The sequence below is a fragment of the Oryctolagus cuniculus genome, chromosome 10 (genome assembly GCF_051225735.1).
Source record: "Oryctolagus cuniculus isolate XC-2025 breed Fujian yellow rabbit chromosome 10, ASM5122573v1, whole genome shotgun sequence".
NCBI lineage: Eukaryota > Metazoa > Chordata > Mammalia > Lagomorpha > Leporidae > Oryctolagus > Oryctolagus cuniculus.
Genome location: NC_142876.1, coordinates 4,125,001 through 4,145,650, shown reverse-complemented (window position 1 = coordinate 4,145,650; position 20,650 = coordinate 4,125,001). Strand labels below are relative to the sequence as shown.

Below are 20,650 nucleotides of genomic sequence, written 5' to 3'. Positions count from 1 at the left end.
GCTAAAGGAAATAATTTCTTCCTATGACTCTCAATCTGTAGAAAATGAAAAGAATTTTAATGTTATGGCAGCCATCGTCAACAGTACATTAGGTTTTCTATAACAACATGTGCTATTAAAAAACTTCATTGTGGCAGTGTCCTGCGATCTTTGCATCCCAGTGAGGAAGAAAGCACGTTATTAACTATGAGCATTTCATGACATTTTACCTGTTGTGGCCCTGCCGTGTCACAGGTACAGTCCAGTGACTTCTGTGCTGGCTGACACACACTGGCAGCCATCGCTTCCCTGTGTACTGTCACCTCGCATATCTGAAAGCACTCCCTGAAGCCAGTCTGTGCGGTGCAGTCCTAGATGAGGTCTTCATGGGTGCTGACCATAAAAAGTTCATCAAAGTAATGAGGCGAGGAGAGAGCTTGGTGCTCATGGGCAGAGCTCAGCACCAAGGAGTGTGAACTGGCTCCAGCTGTGACAATAAAACAGCAGGTGGCTGCTGTCATTAGGGGTGGCAGATGAGGCAGGGGACTAACATTCAGCCCACAAAACTCATTTGTTAGCCATCGCCACTGTACCATGCAAAATAGCTTCCATCTCCGTCAATTTTACTTTGCAAACTATTATACATAAGAATATTAGAGCGCCACGTGTACAGGTCTCCCCTTCTCTCTTCTCCTCTCTCCTCTCTCTCTTCCTTCCTCAGCTCTGCCCTTACCTTAGGTGACCTTTCCTCATTGCCCCCAACCCCAATCATTTATCCAAAAAGCACTACTTCAGCAACTTAGATTGAGCACTAGTCTAGAAAGGTATTTGATTTTTTAACTTAATGGTGCCATTTTACCCAGCACCAGGTGCTGCAGTTATTACTTATTATAAGGTAGACACTATGTAGATGGTCCTAAAACCCAATTGAGATACCTTCTTTTTAAATTCCATACATCCTTGTCTTCCCCTGTGAAGAATTTAGAACTGGAAGAAATACAGCAGAAAGATGGGAAATTTTTCATGAATTTATTGAAGTGTTGTACTGCAAATTTCAGAATTTATTGTTTTCAGAATAATTTCATTTTGGAAGTAAAGCATAGTTTTTAAATAATATATTAGACCAAGGAAAACTTAGTATATTGTTATGGTTGAAAGTACAACAGTAGGTCAAGTCTTAATGTCTTATTTGGGGAGTAAAACTCCAAATAATAGAAACCATATTTTTGCTTTAATACAGTTGGGAAAGGAAATTAAAGAAGTATGAGAATAAGTAACTAGAGAAACAAAGCATTTTATTGCCAGCTATAAAAATGAGACCAGTATGAAATTCTGTCATCCTTCTTTTGCAATTTTCTAAAGCAAAAGAGAGGCTCCAATTCATTGAGAAAACTAAAATATTGTTAATATGAGATCTATTTACACTAACTGAGAAAAGAAGTAGCACAGTTCGTTTAGCCTTTGAGTATTATCGACTACTTATTTTGTGGATTGTCTGTTTCTCTATATTTATTACTTGAAGAGATTTAAAATTGCATTCTCTTTGTTTTTGTCTCGTGTGTGTGTGGATTCCTAGTTATGATTCATTTGGATAATATTTTTGGGTGTTCAGATTTCCCCAGTGTGACCCATGTGATCAGGGGGAACTGATTCTTGTTGTCTTCTGGGTTCTTATAATATGTTTGTGTCATTTTTCTCTTTTGAGTATTTTGTTAACCCTGCACCACAAGATATGAGATTAGCTTTTTCCACCCAAAGAGCTTTGTCTTTCTACTGAATAATTCTATTTATAAATTAAGATCTGGGTGCTAGGTCAGCTCACTGGTTTTGAAGATTCCTTTCAGATACAAATACCTTTGTTTCTTAAAGAATAATTTACAAAAATGTATTTTTGATTATAATTACTTAGAAAGAAAAAATAGATACTATTCAAAATCCCAATTATTGTTTAAAAGTCTTCAATAATTTGCAAAGGAAGGTCTTTCTGGCCTTGTTTTGCTCATATTCATGTTTTTGCCTGACACATAATGCATATTCTCACTCTGGTTTACCTTTTCTCATGATACCCTCTCCCTTTTCCCAGGGATGTCCCCTTCCTCTTGGAAAATGTTTGCCCCTTACTGGAGAATAACCTGACTCCTAACAGGCCTTACTGTGCATTACCTGCTTCCTCATTTTGCAGTAGTTTTCAGCTATATAAACAGAAGATGCAATGCTGTACTTGTTCTTATTTCTGTTTTATTCTGGCATATGCTACGAGAACTTTAAAATGAATAGCTAAAGGAGTTTTGTATACATCTGTTTTTCAGCTGAAAGTCATTCATTGTTCAACTCACATCCATTTATGAATTATCTATCACAATAGATTGTGTACATTTCAAATAAAGGCAATAATACAATATGCGGCTTTAAGAAATAATTATTTATTCGAAAGTCTGGGGTACAGTGTGAGGGAAGAGAGCCCGAGAGAAAGAGAGCGACCTTACATCCACCCATTCACTCAGCAGCTGGCCGCAACATCTGAGGCAGAGCCAGCCAAAGGCAGGAGCCTGGAATATCATGCAGGACTTCCACATGGGTGACAGGGGCTCAAACATGAGTCATCTTCCGCCTTTTTTTTTTTTTTTAATTAATTTATTTATTTGAAAGGCAGACTTACAGAAAAGCAGAGACAGAGAGTGCCAGAGAGAGAGAGAGAGAGATAGAGAGAGAGAGAGGAAGAGAAAGAGAGAGAGAGAAAGGTCTTCCATTCACTGGTTCACTCCCTAAATGCCCATAAAGGCCAGAGCTGGGCCAATCCAAAGCCAGCAACCAGGAGCTTCTTCCCGCATGGGTGCAGCGGCCCAAGGACTTGGGCCATCTTTTACTGCTTTTGCAGGCCACAGCAGAGAGCTGGATCAGAATTGGAGCTTCCGGGACTAGAACCAGCGCCCATATGGGATGCTGGCACTGGAGACAGCAGCTTTGCCTGCTGCACCACAGCACTGACTGCTTTCGCTGCTTTTCCCAGGCCGTTAGCAAGGAGCTGGATTGGAAGTGGAGCTGTGGTAGCAGGAACCACCACACACAAGGGATGCTGGTGTCCCAGATGGTGGATTTCCGTACCACACCACCACACCAGCTCCAATATGTGTGGCCTTTTGTGTCTGACTTCTCTCAGCGGGATTTTTTCATGATTCATCCATTTGAAAGCATGCATCATTCTTTTGGCAAATGTTGCATTGTGTGGATATAGCGCCGTTTATTTATGCATTCATAATTTCATGGGCATCTAGTTTATTTCTAATTTTGGGTATTATGATTAATACTTCTATGAACATTACTGCACAAGTTTTCTTGAGGACATAGGATCTGCACCGTGGGGTAAGAAGCTCTTGCCTCCTGGCTTTGGATCAGCGCAGCTCCAGCTGTTGTAGCCAATTGGGGAGTGAACCAGCAGATAGAAGACCTCTCTCTCTCCCTCTCTCTCTTTCTACCTCTGTTTCTCTCTCTGTGTAACTCTGACTTTTGAATAAATAAATAAATCTTTACAAAAAACTGGATTGTTTCTATTGAACATGAAATTTCTTTATATATTCTAGGTGTATCTTTTATTAAATATATGTTATGTAAATAATTTCCTTCCTTTTTGTGTATTTTCTTTAGGAGACCCTTAAAATTTTGATGGAACCAAATTTACAAAATTTTAAGGTGAATTTTGTGGGTTTTTTTGTGTGCTAGCAAAGATATCCTTGCCTAGTTTATGAGCACAATGCTTTCTTCTGTTAAAATTTTGGACTTCATATTTAAGGCCTGTGATCCATTTAGAGTTAATTTATGAAAGGTATAAAATGAAGGTAATTACTATTTCTTCTGGTCTTTTTACCTTTAAAATCTACTGTCATTCAAATCTTTGATTCTGTGCACATAACAATGCTTTTTTTGGAGGACCACTTTTAAGATTTTTTTCTTCATAGATTTTTATGGTTTCTGTTTGTTCATATTTTTATATCTGTATGTTTGCAGTTTTTAATCACGTTCTAGTTTTTTGTCTACTTTTTGTTAATATTCGCATTTCACCGTGCATCTTTGAACATTCTCAATATATCATGGCAGTTGAGCAACAGCTAGTACGATTTTCCTTAAAAAACTCCTTTTCTTTCAGTGCTTTAATTTTTGATGATTTTTATTCCTGTTGACCATTTTTCTTCATGTTTCATCTGTCAAAATCATTTAGTAAGATTTTTATCTCATAGTCTTTACTTTTAGACATGTGTTTTGTGCCTTTATGTCTTCCTTCTATTTTTTTGCTCACGTGGTATAATTTATAATGCTTTTTAAAGATTTATTCATTTATTTGAAAGGCAGAGTTACACAGAGAGAGAAGGAGAGAGAGAGAGGTATCAAACACTTCATACAGGTTTTGTTTTAATATTATAAAATACATTTTACATCTAACGACAAATCATAGTGTGCCCTTGATTTGTGATCCTTGAAGGTAAAGTGTCTATTTTATTTTTGTTTTGTTTATAATAAATTCAGTGCTGTCTTTTTCAACTGTCTATGGTTTTGGACAATGTTCATTATATTTTGTTAAAATATTTATTTTTTATTTATTTGAAAGAGTTAAAGAGAGATATAGAGCCAGAGAAAGAGAGAAAGGTCTTCCCATCTGCTGGTTCACTCCCCAAATGACCACAGTGGGAAGAACTGAGCTGATCGGAAGACAGGAGCCAGGAACTTCCTCCTGGTCTCCCACAGGGGTGCATGGATCTAAGTACTTGGGCCATCCTCTACTGCTTTCCCAGGCCATAGCAGAGAGCTGGGTTGGAAGAGGATTGGAAGAGGAATAGCCAGGACTCAAACCGACATCCTTATGGGATGCTGGCACTACAGCTTGGGTTTTAACCCACTGTGCCACAGCACCAGCCGCATTGTTATATTTGTTTTTAAATAACCATCATCGTATTTATTTATAAACATAATTATTCTTCATAATTGGTTACATTGTATTTTTTGTTTATCCTGATTCACAGGTTATTCATTTTTATTTCTTCATTCTGTGATAAATATCTTCTTTTAACATGTATGTGCACTTTTGTAATCCCAGTGAATTTTAAAAAATCTCAGTTCTATGTCATTTGCTAGATTTGTTATTGATTAGTTGGGAAAATTTATATTCATTCTAAAAATAGTTAACTTACTATAATGATTTTATCTGTAGCATTTTGTTTCTTTATTTTTTTCTGTTTACCATGAGTGCTTGAATGGCAGAGTGCTCTCCCTGAGTATCACCAAGCAAGGATACTACTTGTGCATTTTCGGTTTCTTTACTATGGTTCTCTTGAAAAAGCCAAAGCGCTTACCTGCTGAGAATCCAGGTGCCCTCTAGTCTCAGCCAGAGCTGATAATGTCTGCAGTCTGTACTCATACAGCTACCAGGACCCATTAATGAACCATTAATTGGTTTTGTAGGGACAGGTGTTGAGGTACAGTGGGTTAACATGCTGCTTGGGATGGCTGCATCCCAAATTGGGGTGCATGGGATCCAGTCTTGCCTCTACTTCCCATCCAGTGTTTTGTTAATGTGCACCCCAAGATACAGGAGATGATGACTTACTTCCTTGGATCTTTGCTACCCACAAGGGAAATCTGGCTGGAACTGCCGATTTCCTGACTTTGCCTCACCCAGCCTGGCCCAGCCTCAGCTGTTGAATGCATTTGTGGAGTGAATATGTGGATCTCTTCTCTCCTGCTCTACCAGTCTTCCTCCTTCCCTCCCTCCCTCTTTCCTTCTTTCTATTGGTTAGCTTTGCAAAAAAGGCTTTGCGCGTGGACTGGAGGGAGGGTGAGGTGGAAAGTATCACTGTGCTTCTAAATCTGTATATATGAAATATGCTCACCTTATATAAGTAAAAAATTCATTGAAAGTACATATTATAAAAGCTGTGCATGCATTTCAAAATTTTTTACACCAAAATAAACTCACTTTATAACTCCAGAATATAAAAAAGTTTGTAATCTGTAACACATTATATTTTGATTTTAGTTATTGTAGAAAAACAAATGCAAACCTATCTAAAACTTATTTGCTTATGTTTATATGTGTATATGTCAGAATACAAAAGTACACATAATTCCTCCTAGTTGAGATTATATTGCATGTAACATTTTTCCTTTTAAATTTCATAGATCATGAAGTTTTCTGTACTTTTAATTAGTGCATAACATTCTACATAATTATGTCACACTACTATTAGCATTTAGAGTATTCTCACTTTTAGAGTGTAGAGTGTTTGTTTCTTTACAGATATATTTTTGAGCACATATTCTAAAAATTGGAATAACTGGTTCAGAATCATTACTGAAGACTATTAAGTTCTTGCTTAGCGTTTGTTGCTGTATCCAATTCAGAAAAGGTTGGTGAGCTTTGGTGCAGTATGAACAAGTTTGTAAAAGGATGTGTCCTGATGGCATGTGGAATGAATGGCAGTGGATTGCAGCTTGCAGCTGTAGCACTCTGCTTCATAGCTTGGACTAGTTTAATTAATGTTGGAAGAGAAAAGTCTTGTCGTGATGGTGGAAATAGTGAAGAAACAGTTGATGATTTGCAAGCATGAGGGTGAAGTTGTTAAATTGGGAAGGTGGTACAACTGACAGAATTGGGAAGTCTGCGAGAGACCACTGCTGAGGAGACATCATCACTGCATGTGGGATGTTTTGCGATACCTCCAGTTCAAACAGGAAAAAATGCCTAACAGTGGTCCCGGGTGGGGATAACATCAGTATCAGAGTCCCTCTCAAAGGGTTACACAGGAATTGAATTATACCTTTGAACCAAGAATGAAAATAGCACCATTGGAGGATGAGGAGAGGAACAAGAATCCACAATAGTGAGAAGCAGGAGGTGATCGGAAATGGCTTGGATGACTTCCATTAGAGTCAAGATAGGACAGAGTTGAAGAAAAAATGATGCATTTACGTTATAGAAGGATTGTTTGGATGGAAAGTTTTCCTACCAGAGCTAAGGTGTTGCTTATCATGTTGGGGAGGGGTCGCTCTCCTTTCTCTTTGCAATTCTGTAGGCCACCTGCAGTCCTTTGTTCATGGCCCCATGGTTCCTCTTCAGATAGCCTCTGTTCCTGTTTTCTTGGATTTCTTCCCTCTCTCTGCTTCTCCGCTTCCACTTCCACTTCCATAAGGATCTCTGAGATCAAATCAGATCTACTTGGATAATCCAGTGCAACCTACCTATGTTAAAGTTAGGTGATTCATCAGGTTAATGCCCTGGCCTGAAGTGCCAGCATCCCATATGGGCGCCAGTTCTCGTCCAGGCTGCTCCACTTCTGATTCAGCTCTCTGCTATGGCCTGGGAAAGCAGTAGAAGATGGCCCAAGTGCTAGGGCCCCTGCACCTATGTGGAGACCTAGAGGAAGTGCCCGGCTCCTGGCTTTGGATTGGCACAGCTCCGGCTGTTGTGGCCATCTGGGGAGTGAACCAGCAGATGGAAGACCTCTCCCTCTCTCTGTCTCTCCTCTCTCTGTGTAACTCTGACTTTCATATAAATAATTAAATCTTTAAAAAACAAAGTTAAGTTTAACAACCTGAATTCAATTTGCACCCTTCATTCCACTTTGCTATTTGACTAAGCATGGTATTAGTTTTGTTGATTAGTATGTGATGTCTTTCACTGGTCACTGGTCATGTGATATGATGTTATTAGGAAAATGACACTGGTTGCTATATTAAGATCTACAATTCATCCTTTATAAGTATGTCATTAAAATTGTAATTCATATACAAAACTGTACTATAAAAATATTCTATTCATATACTGTCATCTTTAGAATGGTCACACTTTAGTAATCATAAGAAAGATAAACTAAGCAAGATAGGAAAACACTTCTGTTTTTAATGACAAGTGACATTTCTTCAATACAAGATTACACTCTTTATAATTGTGTGTTTTGTACTTATGGGAAAATGAATTATGATCATTTTTGCAATTTCATTATTTTATGTTCTCTTTGCACTTTCCCTTAGCTCTGTAGGATTTATTATAAGAATAGATTGCTGCTTCCCAATATGTGCAGCTGATGAAAACTAAGTTGTTTACTTGGCACTGATGTTCTGCTCAGAGAAAATAAGTTAAATTCGATCTGGAAGCAGGGGAAACCTTCCAGGTTCCAAACTGTGGTGATGAGAGATTTTAGTGCTTCGTCAGCTGTGATTTTTAGATATAGATCTTGTTTCCCACTGCTCAGTGCAGACGTGGTCCTTCTAGATATCTGTTTTTATGACCCGGACTTAAACCCTTTAATTTAGAGACTGTATTTTATTCATCTTTGTATATTCTGATTCTAGGTGTATAAGGGTATCTCAGATTGTTCATGGAAAAATGAAATTAACAGATAAGTTTATTTTGTCGCATACGTTTCTGAAATCTAGGCTTAGTTTTTTACCGATTCCCACTTTTCATGAACTTTTGATGATACAACATATGCATGGATTTAAAATTATTTTGTACTAAAGTAAACTTTTTTAAAAAATATTTTTATTTATTTGAAAGACAGAGTTACAGAGAGGCAGAGGCACAGTGAGAGGGAGGGATCTTCTATCCAGGGGTTCACTCCCCAGATGCCTGCAATGGCCAGAGCTGAGCTGACCTGATGAAGCCAGGAGCCAGGAGCTTCTTCTGGGTCTCCCACGCGGGTGCAGGGGTCTAAGCAAATGGGCCATCTCTCAGTGCTTTCCCAGGCCACAGCAGAGAGCTGGAGCAGAAATGGAGCAGCTGAGTCTCCAACCGGCATCCATAAGGGATGCTGCTTCAGGCAGCAGCTTTACCCACCATGCCACAGTGCCAGCCCCAATAAACACTTTTAATTGAATTTTCCAGAAACTTTTTGAAATACCCTGTGTGTCTGTAGTGGTACTTATGGTTATAACAGGTATGGGAGTAAATATTACATGTTTATTATGTTATGAAATGCATATTATTATCACTACACTGTAAATTAGGAAGGAGATATTAGTTGATTTTTATTTTTTAAGATTTTATTTTATTTATTTGAGAGGTAGAATTACAGAGACAGGGAGAGACAGAGATACAGGTCTTCCATCTGCTGGTTCACTCCTCAAGTGACCACAACAGAGCCAGAGCTTCTTCTGGATCTCGCACATGGGTGTGAAATCGGACAAGACCCTCAGGCTAGCCCTGAGCTGATTTTTTAAGAAGTGTCAGGCTCCCCTTTGTGGTCAATGGGAGAGTGGGGATCTGATCTCCTCTACTGCCTCTCATTACAGTTCTATACTAGGTTTTGAGATGTGTCAGATCCTGCAAAGTTCCTGCCTCTGCACCAGCATTGCAGTGGTCTGAATATCTGTGTCTCCCCAGATTCATATGATGATACCTAACCTGCAGTGCAGGGCTTTCAGGAGGGTGGAGCCCAGCCCTGGCCAGGCGCCATCCTGAGAAAGTCAAACAGAAGAAACCTGCTCCGGAGAACACGTGGAAGGCACAGCTGAAGGAATGAGTCTTCACACACTGAGTTTATTGGTAGCATGAGCTTTACCTCTGCCTTCATTATTTTCTGTTGTGTGCATTGTAAATGATCCAGTCCAAGGTATTTTGTTTTAATAGTCCAGACTTAAGTGTTTTCTAAACTGTTTTTTCTAAAGTAAGTTTTCTGAACTCCTCAACCAGTACTCTTTTGTTGGTAATATTCTTACTATTATCCTGCAAAACAGTCATCTGTAGAATACCTGTTTGGCAAATGCTGAGAATCTGGATGACTTTCTTGTTTGGAACTTTGCTTGTTTTCTTAGTTCTCTCCAGTTTGTCCTTAGTCCTCTAGTACTGTTTCTCCACTTTTCTGTGTTTCTTCATTCCTTACTACACAGATCTTTGCAGATCTGGAACCTGCATCCACAACCCAGTTTGAGGGTCATACCCCGTTGGACTCTCTCAACACCATTTAGAAAACTGCTTCTGGACCAAGTACATGGAATGCCCAGTACCTTATTATTCATCATCTGTCTCCTGTTCCTTATTCTTTTGTTGTAAACCTTTGGTCTCAGTGCTTATTGATGGTATTCAAACATGTAAATTTCTTGACTGGCATTTGAATTAAAGCATATTGAATTGTTCCTATGAACATAGATTTCCTTAATAAACACACAGTATGATAGGCATTTCTTCCTTTTTTTTTTTTTAAGATTTATTTATTTAAAGGCAGAGTGGCAGACAGATGAAGAGAGAGACAGATCGTCCATCCTCTATTCACTTACTAAATGTTTGCGAAAAGTGGTTCTGGGCCAGGCCAAAGCCAGGAGCCTAGAACTCCATTCATTTCTCCTTACATGTGTGGCAGGAGCTCACGTACTTGGTCCATCTTCCACTGATTTCCCAGCCCGTTAGCAGGGAGCTGAATCTGAAATGGAGCAACCAGAACTGGAACAGCACTCATATGGGATGCCTGCCTTGCCAGCTTAACCCTGTCCCTGGAAGCTCCTCTTTTTGCAACCTTGGAGCCTTGTTCTGGAGAGGCACTGCTCAGTGTCAGTGAGGTTGAACATTGGTGGTAATGATTATTTTTTGAACTTTTGAGTTTAAGGCTCGTTAATAGCTAAATGTGAGAAACACTTCAGAATGCCAAGAATAGGTGCCATTCTTTACATGGTACAGGATCTTCATTACAGTCCTAGTAAGTTGGAACAGTGGGTGGGTAGGGTTGCCCCAGGGCACCTGGTAGACTGGGACATTGCCTAGCTAAGTTTGATGCAGATTCCCCAGGTCAGCCCAGAAAGACAAGTGTCCTAACTGAGAAGTCCCCGGAACCACAAGGAAGCTCACCCTAGGGAGGAAGATGCTAAAGTTATGGTGAGCCCTCAGGTTATAATTGTGTGGCAGCAGTCTTCTGACTGCCTCCTTATAGGGCCGGTGCTCAATACATCTAACTCTGCTCACTCTAACTGACCACTGGTGAATTCTTTCACCACCCTTGACACTGGCATCAATCAGTGGCTTCGTTAATTTTAGGCCATGGGAAAATGAGAAGATAAATATCTTGGTGCAAAAGTTTTTGTTGTGCATATGTTACTTTTTCATAATTTTCCTAATTTGTATACATCTCTTATGTGAATTTTTATGAGGAAACCAAAGGCTCGTAGTTAAGCAACAGTTGTCTGAGTTCACAAAAAGTAATTGGTGTAGCAGTGACTCCCACACCTGGGGAGCTGAGAGCCAGAATTGCACCCTGGGAGTGTCAGTAGTGTCCTGTGCCTGAACCTTACCTCAGGGGGACCACGTTTGGGGAGCACCTGTGATCCTGTGGTGTTTGCTGCAGGCATAATGGCACTTGATGGGAAAGTGAGAGCTTTCTGTAGCTGCTAGGAAAGAAGGGAGGGAACTGCCATGCGATGGAAGGCAAGAGACAGACCTGTACCTCAGAGCAAACAGCAAGTGCAGTGCTTGGCTAGAGCGACATCTGAAGCCTGAGAACAGGGCGGAATTATTGATGATGTGGTTTTACATGTAGATATTTTTCTTAGGAGACTTGCATAAACACTGAAGGCAGTAAGTACGATTTTCTTTTAAGCCTAAGTTAAAATTCAGAACTTTCATTCATTGAGCCATTCATATTCCCAGTTAGTGAAAATTATTATTTTTATTTTTTGTGAAAAGTCATTTTTAATTGAGTCCAGCTTAATTAAATACTACAGTTTGGGGAGGGAGCAAATGAGAACTTTTGGTGTGTGACTGCATACCATGGTTGTTTGTGCTGGGTCATCATTGTTCGCTGGCTGCTGTTACACAGTCTGGGGTCCTGTGTTCTTTTTGTTCCCTGCCCCCTTCCTTGAGGAGTGATATAAGCAGAAATAGTATCTGATTTACATCGGTCTGTGTGAATACTTGTTGGTGTCATGATAAATGACCCTCATGCAATGGCTGATACAGTCTGAAGTGGTGTATTGATCAGGTCTTTGCATTTGGCTTTTCCAGGTATCTTACATACATGAAGCAAAATGCTATTTTGAAGTTGCTATGCATATTTACTTAGGGTATTAACTGAGCTGATCCAGAATGGAGCTTTTTTGAGATGCAGTCATTCAAATGACTGTCTGTCTTTTATCCCTGGATGTGACCCTGTCACTTGCAGGTTTGCAATGAGAGCATCACTGGTACCAGGGTTTATTGGGAAGACGCCTGGATGTGCCCTCATGACACGTGTGCTTGCGTGCGCTGTTTGCTTTAATTCTCACACACCCCTGCGAGATATTTTAGTTGTTTTTTTACCTGGAGAAACTGAGACTGGGGATGTGTGTAGCACCTGCGACATAATGTGGTTCCCAGTACTCGAGCCAGGACCGGACCTCTGCCTCTCCTGCACTGCCCTGCCTGCTCTTGGACGTCACTGTTCTGGGGGGGCAAACGTCCTTCGGTCAGCAGTGTCATCATTTGTCACAAGGCGACAGGAAGAGGGCCGGAATGTTTTGTGTTCAGGAGACTTTCACTCTGTTTCTCAAGTAAGCTTTGCCTGCTACCCTTGTTTCCTGTTGGTCATTTTTTAATTTTCCATCTCTGCAGCAGAGATTGAAAACGATGAGTCACGTGACTGGTTCTCTTGTCGTTTCACTGAGTAATATCCTCTCTGCCTGCTCTACGGGAAGAGCCTGGCCTTGCGGTGGGACGGGAGTGGTGAGGAGGGCAGGCTGGGTCACTGCCAGTTGTCAGGACTGTCTGGGCAATGGAATGTGTGCTTGTCAGAGTGTATATGATGGGCAGTTGTCTTAAAGACAGTCTTTCCCTTGCTGTGTTGGTATGTTTATGTGAGCTTAAGACCAAATACTTCATAAGGATTTCATCATCAGAAATCCTCACATAGTTGGAAATGATATCCTGTAGGCTGTGAGGCACATTTGACCTTATTATAAAGATGAGAGAAACAAGGAAAAACAGCCCAAGTTCAGGAAAGCATCCTGCTGCAGCTTCCTCTCTGAGTGTTTGGAGAGATTGCTGTGCAAACCTGACTTTTGGCCCCTGCATTGAACACTCTTACACCCACGCGTGAGCAGGGAGATGCTAGCCTGTCATAGCTCTGTATTTCTGGTAGTCTAGTATTTACTTTAATGGAATAGTTAGATCAACTCCCATGATTCTCAAAATATAGACACTTGTACTTAGCCACATGCATTACATCCCAAGCTGTCCCGTGGATGCCTGAAACTGCAAAGTCCCAAACTGAATGGAGTATATATTAAGTTTGTTCCTATCTATCTATCTATCTATCTGGCACAGGAAGAGAAGAACAATGAAAATAAAACATAATTATGATTATTTCATTATAAAATTATTTCAACTTTATGAATTTTGGTTATTTCTTATAATTTTAGAGTGCAGTTGCCCATAGGTAATGGAAGCCCAGTGACTGAAACGGCACGTAAAGCAGGTCCACTGTAATTTAGTGATGTCAGCTGGAAGGACCAAAGGAAGAAGTTTTTATTATACTACATTGAGTGAAGGAAAATCATTTTGAAATAAATTGGAATAAGTTAAATTAATTTCTTTTGATTTTTTTTGTTCAAATTTAAAGTAGAAGTCTATAGCTGGGATGCAAATCGTAGTACTGTATTGCTCTTTTGACACTAAAACCAATTAAAGTGATTTTTTTTTTTTTTTTTTGTGAATTTGATCACTCTCCTAAAGCTAAACTAAGACCCCTGATTTTTCAAGGAGGCTAAATAAATAAAACAGATTTAGTCATTTCATAGGGTGGGTGGTTTCCTCTTATACAGCCCCTTTTTCTTTTGCAAATTCATATTTTATTTCTTTTTTAAAGATTTGTTTATGTACTTGAAAGGCAGAATTACAGAGAAGGGAAGTCACAGATGCCTTGCATCCACTGGCTTATTTCCCAAATGGCCACAATGGCTGGAGCCGGCCCAGACCAAAGCTGGGAGCCGGGAACTCCATCCGGGACTCCCATGTGGGTGGCGAGGGCCCAAGTATTAGGGCCATCTTCCGATGCTTTCCCAGGTGCACTAGCAGGGATCTGGATTGGAAGTGGAGCAGCTGGGACGTGAACCAGTGTTTACATGGGGTGCAAGTGTTGGAGGTGGGTAAAGTGATGTTTCTATCAGGTACTTATAGTTACCTGCACATGGATCAATCATATATAGAGACTCCCATTTAAACAACTGTAATTTAAAGGTGTTTCTGCAGATGTAGACCACCTCAGTGAAAACGGTTCTGGCAAGAATCCCACCTTGACCACGACAGCCCACCTCTTGTCTGGCTTGCCTTTAGAGGTTCACCAGACTTACTCCAAGAATTCATCCCAAACTGATTGCCTTCAGACTAGTTCTCTTTCTCCCGAATGAAAACCCCTTCTCTGCCAGACTTCTCATCTGTGCTTACGGAAATCGTGTTACCCTAATTAACAACACAGATCCCAGGTCTGGCCAGTCGTGTCCTCTACTTGTAGCCCTTGGTCCTGGCCACTGTCTGCCTGGATTGTAAGAGTTAATTGATTAACCCCTCCCCCCCGCCCACTTCTTTCTCTTGCTCTCTGTATTCTAAACAGAAAAGTGAGAGTAACTCTTAAAATGTAAGTTGAACAAATCACTTCACTATTTTCCTCTTCACTTGCTGTACTCTAAAACTGTGTCACCTCTTGTGTGTTGTGAGACCAGCCCCCAGCTCCCTGCAATGTGTCTATAGTGACCCCTGTTGGCTGGGGTTGCCCCTCTTCCCTTGGACGTCACCAGCCTGTGCCACCAGGTGCAGAAGGGCAGTGCACTCTGCTGATACTCCCTGTCCTCCCCCGTGTGCTCCTCCGTCTGCCATGTTTACAGGCCGTGCAGTTTGCTCCCCCTGCCCCCAAGTCTGTTTTCTTCACTAGGTTTCCCTGTTGGCATCTGGGACTTTTATGAGGCTCATGTATGTACCACAGCTGTGTAGAACTATTCGTTGTGTACCAGTGGATTTTTAGTAAATGTGGAAGCAAATGTGTACACAACTGGTTAGCTGCATCCAGGAAGCGGGAGGTTGCGGCCTGTGCCACTTCTCCCTCTTGTTCAGCCGAAGCTTGGAGTGAAAGCTCCAGGAAGCCGTTGCTCTGATGGTCTGATCAGAGCAGTCGGAGCAGAGCCCGCCTGTGGCTTGCACGCAGGAAATGAACCAGTGAACGAGCTGAGACAGGCCGTGAAGGTATAACGGCATGAGTCTTTTTTAGGACCATAGCATTTTAGATTGGAAATAATTTTTGGTAGTATTTGGGTACAATTTATAAAAATTACTGTGTTCAAAATATGCAAACAATATAGGTCAAATGATGAAATGATAGTTAACAGTATAGTTAAAATATGGTTAAATGACCCTTCAATGGTCGCATGTTGCTGGCAATTTTATCTTCCCATAGACTGGAATTTTACATCAGTCATGTTTGCCTTACATTTTTTTTTTTTTTTGGACATACAGATATCTCTTTATTAAGCTGATTTTAATTCCTTTCTTTTTTTTAACTTTTATTGAATAAATTTAAATTTCCAAAGTACAACTTTTTGAATTATAGCGGCTTTTCCCCCCATAACATCCATCCCCTTACATTTTAATGTGGATAATATTGATGCTTTTACTTTGGGTCAGATATAAAGAATTGGTATTTATGTTGTCAAATTTTGGATGAACAAATATGTTGTGTTTGAATATAACTGACCCATGTTTTAGCCTTACAGACTTTTCCCTGTAAAAGATTATTATCCCTCTAAATACTAAATGTTAGCGACCTTCAGCAGCTGTTGGGACTTTATGTTAGGAACAAGTTTTCCTTCTCTATTTGTTTTCCCGTCTGTTCCTCTGTGCAGTGCAGTAGTTTTGCTTCAGTTCTTAAAACAAAATATTTTAATAATTTCTTCTGTTAAAAACTGCACTGTGGTTTCTAAATTCAGATCTCTTAAATTATGCTTGGTCGTGTAAATAAGCTGTGCTTTGCAACTTTGGGTTTTTAACCTTTGCTCTTTGCTATTAGTGTTATGTTTTTTTAATTATAGGAAAATACAGGACAGTAGGGAAGTTATGACTTAAATGGACTTTTGTTATTACTGTATTCTTTTTTAAGGGAATGAAAAATGTTATTTATTTTGTTCAAATCGAGCAGAAACAAAAATAGAATATCTTGTACTGTTAATTTTTGCTCAGCAGTTAATATTATCACAGTTTGATTCTTTGTGATAATCATCTTTCCACTTGGTGATTGATGATGCGATTAGTTATTTATAATTTGTCCATAGTAGTTATTACATAATATATTAAACAGAATGAATATTGTACATTGTATATATGTAGACTATAACAGTAATGAAGTCATAGTCATTTAAAGAAATGCAAGCATATCCTTGTGGCCCTACAACAGATTCTTTGATGTGTGACAATAAACAAAATAGGCCAGACTGATCAAGGACAGAAGCATTCCCATGCTTAACAATGGTTCTGTTCTTGGCTTTGCTGGAAGACTCTCATGAGGATGCAGTCTTACGTCTTGTATTGTCCATTTGTGTAAATGCATCCAGATGAATTCCGTGTTTCGTGTTAAGAATCTTATAACATGCCAATTTGATTTGTAGCCCTTCATATCATAGAATGCTAATTAAAATCATATTTTTGCATATGTCATGCCTCTCATGTACATATGCAAATAGATTCTGTTGCCTTTCAGCTATTAGTAATTAACTTTATGAAGGACAGCTGTAATACATAATTAACAAAAATGTTTGCTAGCCCTTTTATACTGAAAGTTACAACAGTAAATTTTTTTTCGCTTATCAAGAGAGCCGTTTTAGTCTGATGCTTCTGAATGAGATCTAAGTTGTTTTAAATAATCACATGATGTAATTAAATTGGTGTTGTACTGTGTTCCCTGGAAGAAGGGTGCTCCATGTACTGCCTGCTGATTCCCGTCCGTTTCATTTTTATGTCAACAAAATGGAATTAAGGGAGCTGATTTGTGTATACATTAAGATAGTATGTCAGGTAATACTTTTTGTTTTTTTAGTCATTGAGATCTTCCTTGTACTTCAATGCTGGAGATACAGTAAACATTTATATCATTTAAAAAAAAAAACTCTCTTTAAATTATTGCCATGTTTTTAAGGAAGCTTCATGAAAGCTATTCATTTTCTCTCTTATAATGCGTCAAATATTTAATACTATCATGATTAAAGTGTGAGATGGGCTGGGGGCACTGTATGTTCTATGGTGATCCTGCTCTATCTTTCTCACAACCAGCTGTGGAGACAGTGACTGGAGAACTACAGTCATTGTTTTGGTCTTTGGGACACTGTTGCCAAACGCAAGTATGAAAATGAACCAGTCAGTTTGGATGAAATTATTTACTGTTGTGATAATATGTTTACTTTGTATGCAAGTGAATTGTTCAAGAGAACAGTTGTTCAAGTGCAATATACTTTTTCATGCTATATCCACATATATGTATTAAGTAGTTTTTGTATAGATTTCTAGCACACTCATGTTTTAGATCCATAATTTCTTTTTTTTTTCCTCTTAGGGTTGCATTTGTAATGAAGAAGCATTTAAATACGCATCTACTAGGCAAACATGGAGTTGGCACCCCAAAAGAAAGGTAACTTCCATTTACTTTTTTTTTCACTTAAGTAGAATTACATTTTCATTTTAGTCTTTGTTTAATGAGAGGACTTCTAGAATTTTTATCAAGTCAATTCATGTTTTGCATTTCTGATACTCTGCTTGAGTATCAAATGTGTGTCATTCTCCCACAAAATTTTAATCACATAGCTTAATTAAACAAAAATTGAAATCTAAAAATATTTGAAAGGACATGGAGGCCTTTGAACCTTTACAACAAGCTTCAAGGAGTAGGAGAGTTGAAGTGGATGGAACTGACTTCTCTAAATACATTAGGGTTGCTAAAACAAATGTAGGAGACTAATCTTTGTATTTTTTATGTATTTTTTCTTTGGAGTTTCGAGATAGTATTTTTGAATTCTTACTGTAGACTTAAACGTTGCTGATGCTACAAAAGAAGTAAATCTTGTGTCATTCCCAAAGTAATACTATAGTTGCCATGTCATGAAAAATAACACTACAATTATTATGTCATCAACTGCCAGGTCTCCTTTGTTTTCTTCTTGCTACTGTATCATAATTAGCTTCATCACATCGACTTAATGATATTAGGTGAACTGAAACAGAGCAGTGTCAGCTACCAGGTGAGCTTGGCCACTTCTGAAATCGGGAAAAAGTGCAGCCCACTCAGGAGGAGTGTGAAAAACTGTCTTCCTGCTTAAAGTCAGCCTAGATTTTCAGCTTCCTTCAGACTCTCCTAGATAGTATCCCAACATTTTGCAGATGTATTTTGGAAAGTTTGCTTTCTTAATGCTTATTTTTTATTGATATATTAAAATATCAAAAATGACACAGTAGCTTCTGCTTTGAGGTCTGAGGCCTCTTCAGCCATATTTGTAAATGTTTTGTAGTCTCTTCAAAAAATCTAAAATGCTCTTGCCTTATTTTCTCTGTGAGGAATTTAACTTTTCCAAGGGAGGTGACATATTTTCTTTAATATTATAGTATGAACAGAGTTTAATGTTAATATATTGGGATATTTCATGTGCTTCCTTTTTACTTACACTTTTGGTTTGCCATACTGTGTTTAACTAAACATAACATACTGTATATAACACTGTATTTAATAATTGTGGCCATGATGTATGCATTGAACATGTCACGTATATTTTCAAGTTTTAAATAATTTTGTATTTAAAAAAATAATAATTTAGGCCTTGTCCAAGTTATGTCTCCTACGTGTTTATGTAAGTGGAAACAATACTTATTTTTCATTATATTCCATTTGTTTCCAGATGCATTATCTCAGTTTATAATTCTGTGACCTTCTAGCCCTGAGTTATCATTGTACCTGTAAGGACTCATATCCAGAATTACTGCTGGGTTCATAACTAATAAATGCTGGAACTGGCTCTTAATTTCAGCACACATTTGAACACAAATAGTCTAGGTCAGATAAGTAATAAAAAGACAAATGTTTCCCAATATTACCTTTAAATAGTATGTTTTAAACCCATATATATCATTTTAGTTTTTAATTTTGGAATTTTATTGAAGTGTTTGTTCATATTATTTCATGAATAGGAAACGATCTCTCAATTGTGTATGTATATATATAAGTATATATGTATGTGTGTATCAAACACCTTAACATTAGTAATACCTCCTGTATGCTAGGAGAGGAGTTTGAGAAATTAAATGCATGCTGCTTGAATTTTTTATGGGTTGAAGGCCATTTTTTCTTGCCTTTACTCATTTCAGTCCCAAGTATATGGACTACAGAGGTAAGAGATTCAGTGTCTTTCTCCCCTTAGGCACGGTCAGCTTTTCCCATACATCAATACTACTTCTGTCCTAAAATCAGGGAAGGAAGCCCGAATACGTCTCAGTGCACACCCATCTTCTGCATTATTGCTTTAGGTAGTCCAGGCTGCAGTGTTCACCTACCACAGGTGGGGAACCTTTTGTCTGCCATCGGCTGTTTGGATATTTATCACATCATTCGTGGGCCATACAAAATTATCAGCATAAACATTAGCCTGCTGTAGATTCATTAAATTTCAAGCCCATTCATAGGGTTGCCTTGGCAGGGCCAGACCCAGGGATTTCTCAGGCCTTGTGTGGTCTTTGGATTGGATGTTCCCCACCCCTGAAGCCCAACATCTTTGAATTGTTTTTGCTATTCAGAGTTCTTTGTTTCAGAGGATTCCTTGTTATGCAGTGCCTATTCCTATGGCATGTTCCCTAGTAATACTGAATTGGAGGTCTAACACTTTGACCACAATATAATTTTGCAGTAGATGGCTGCGGCTGCCGAAGACCGCAATTTAAGTGGCATCATCTGGCACAGGAGGGAGGCTCCTCCCTCCTTCCTGTTTGTGATTTTAGGAAGCAGGGAAACTCTTTTTGTTTCTGTTGTTGTTGTTTCAGAGATTCATTAAAAAAAGATTTACTCATTCATTTAAAAGGCAGAGTTACAGAGAGAGAGAGAGAGGGAAAGACCGAGAGACATCTCCTGTCCATTGGTTCACTGCCCAAGTGACTGTGGTGCCAGGAGCCAGGAGCTCCATATGGTCTCCCATGTGGGTAGAGGGCCCATCTTCCACTGCTTTCCCAGGCACATTCGCAGGGAGCTGGATCAGAATTGGAGCAGCCAGGACTCAAACCAGAACCCATATGGGATGCCAGCATTGTAGGCTTAACCTGCTGTGCCACGGGCTGCGCCAGGTAAACTCTTTATTAGCATGCGGAACCATCAGTTTGGGCATAACTGTTCTCTGAATGAAGTTAAACATTTTCCTTACCCACTTAAAACATTGATGCCTTGGGTATAATTTTGCAAGCTTGCTATATTTTAATCTGTTCAGGAGAGTATAATCAGTTTCTTTTAGTGTTTTGAATTTGATTCTTTCCTCTAAAGCATTGCGTATTATATCAAATGGTAATAGAAGTTAACTAAATAGGTTGTGACAACTAAGTTAATAATGCATTTTGTTTGCAAGTGTTTAGGTCTTTTGTTTTGAAGGATGTATGCAAAAATGATAATTCAAAAAATAAATTTATATGGTTGAACGGTAATGTTTGATGAAC

General features: G+C 39.0%; 1 protein-coding gene across 4 annotated transcripts in view; it reads left to right on the top strand.

Annotated features, from left to right (window-relative positions):
• ZNF407 (zinc finger protein 407) overlaps window positions 1-20,650 on the top strand; it is a 455,442-nt gene that overhangs the window by 159,257 nt on the left and 275,535 nt on the right. For all 4 annotated transcript variants that reach the window (XR_011379296.2, XM_008261471.5, XM_089304977.1 and 1 more), the window contains exon 4: window positions 17,523-17,597. Coding sequence is in view for 3 of the 4 variants with exons in the window: in XM_008261471.5 (XP_008259693.4) it covers window positions 17,523-17,597 (75 nt within the window). In the remaining variant the exon portion in view is untranslated. The remainder of the gene's footprint in view (window positions 1-17,522; window positions 17,598-20,650) is intronic.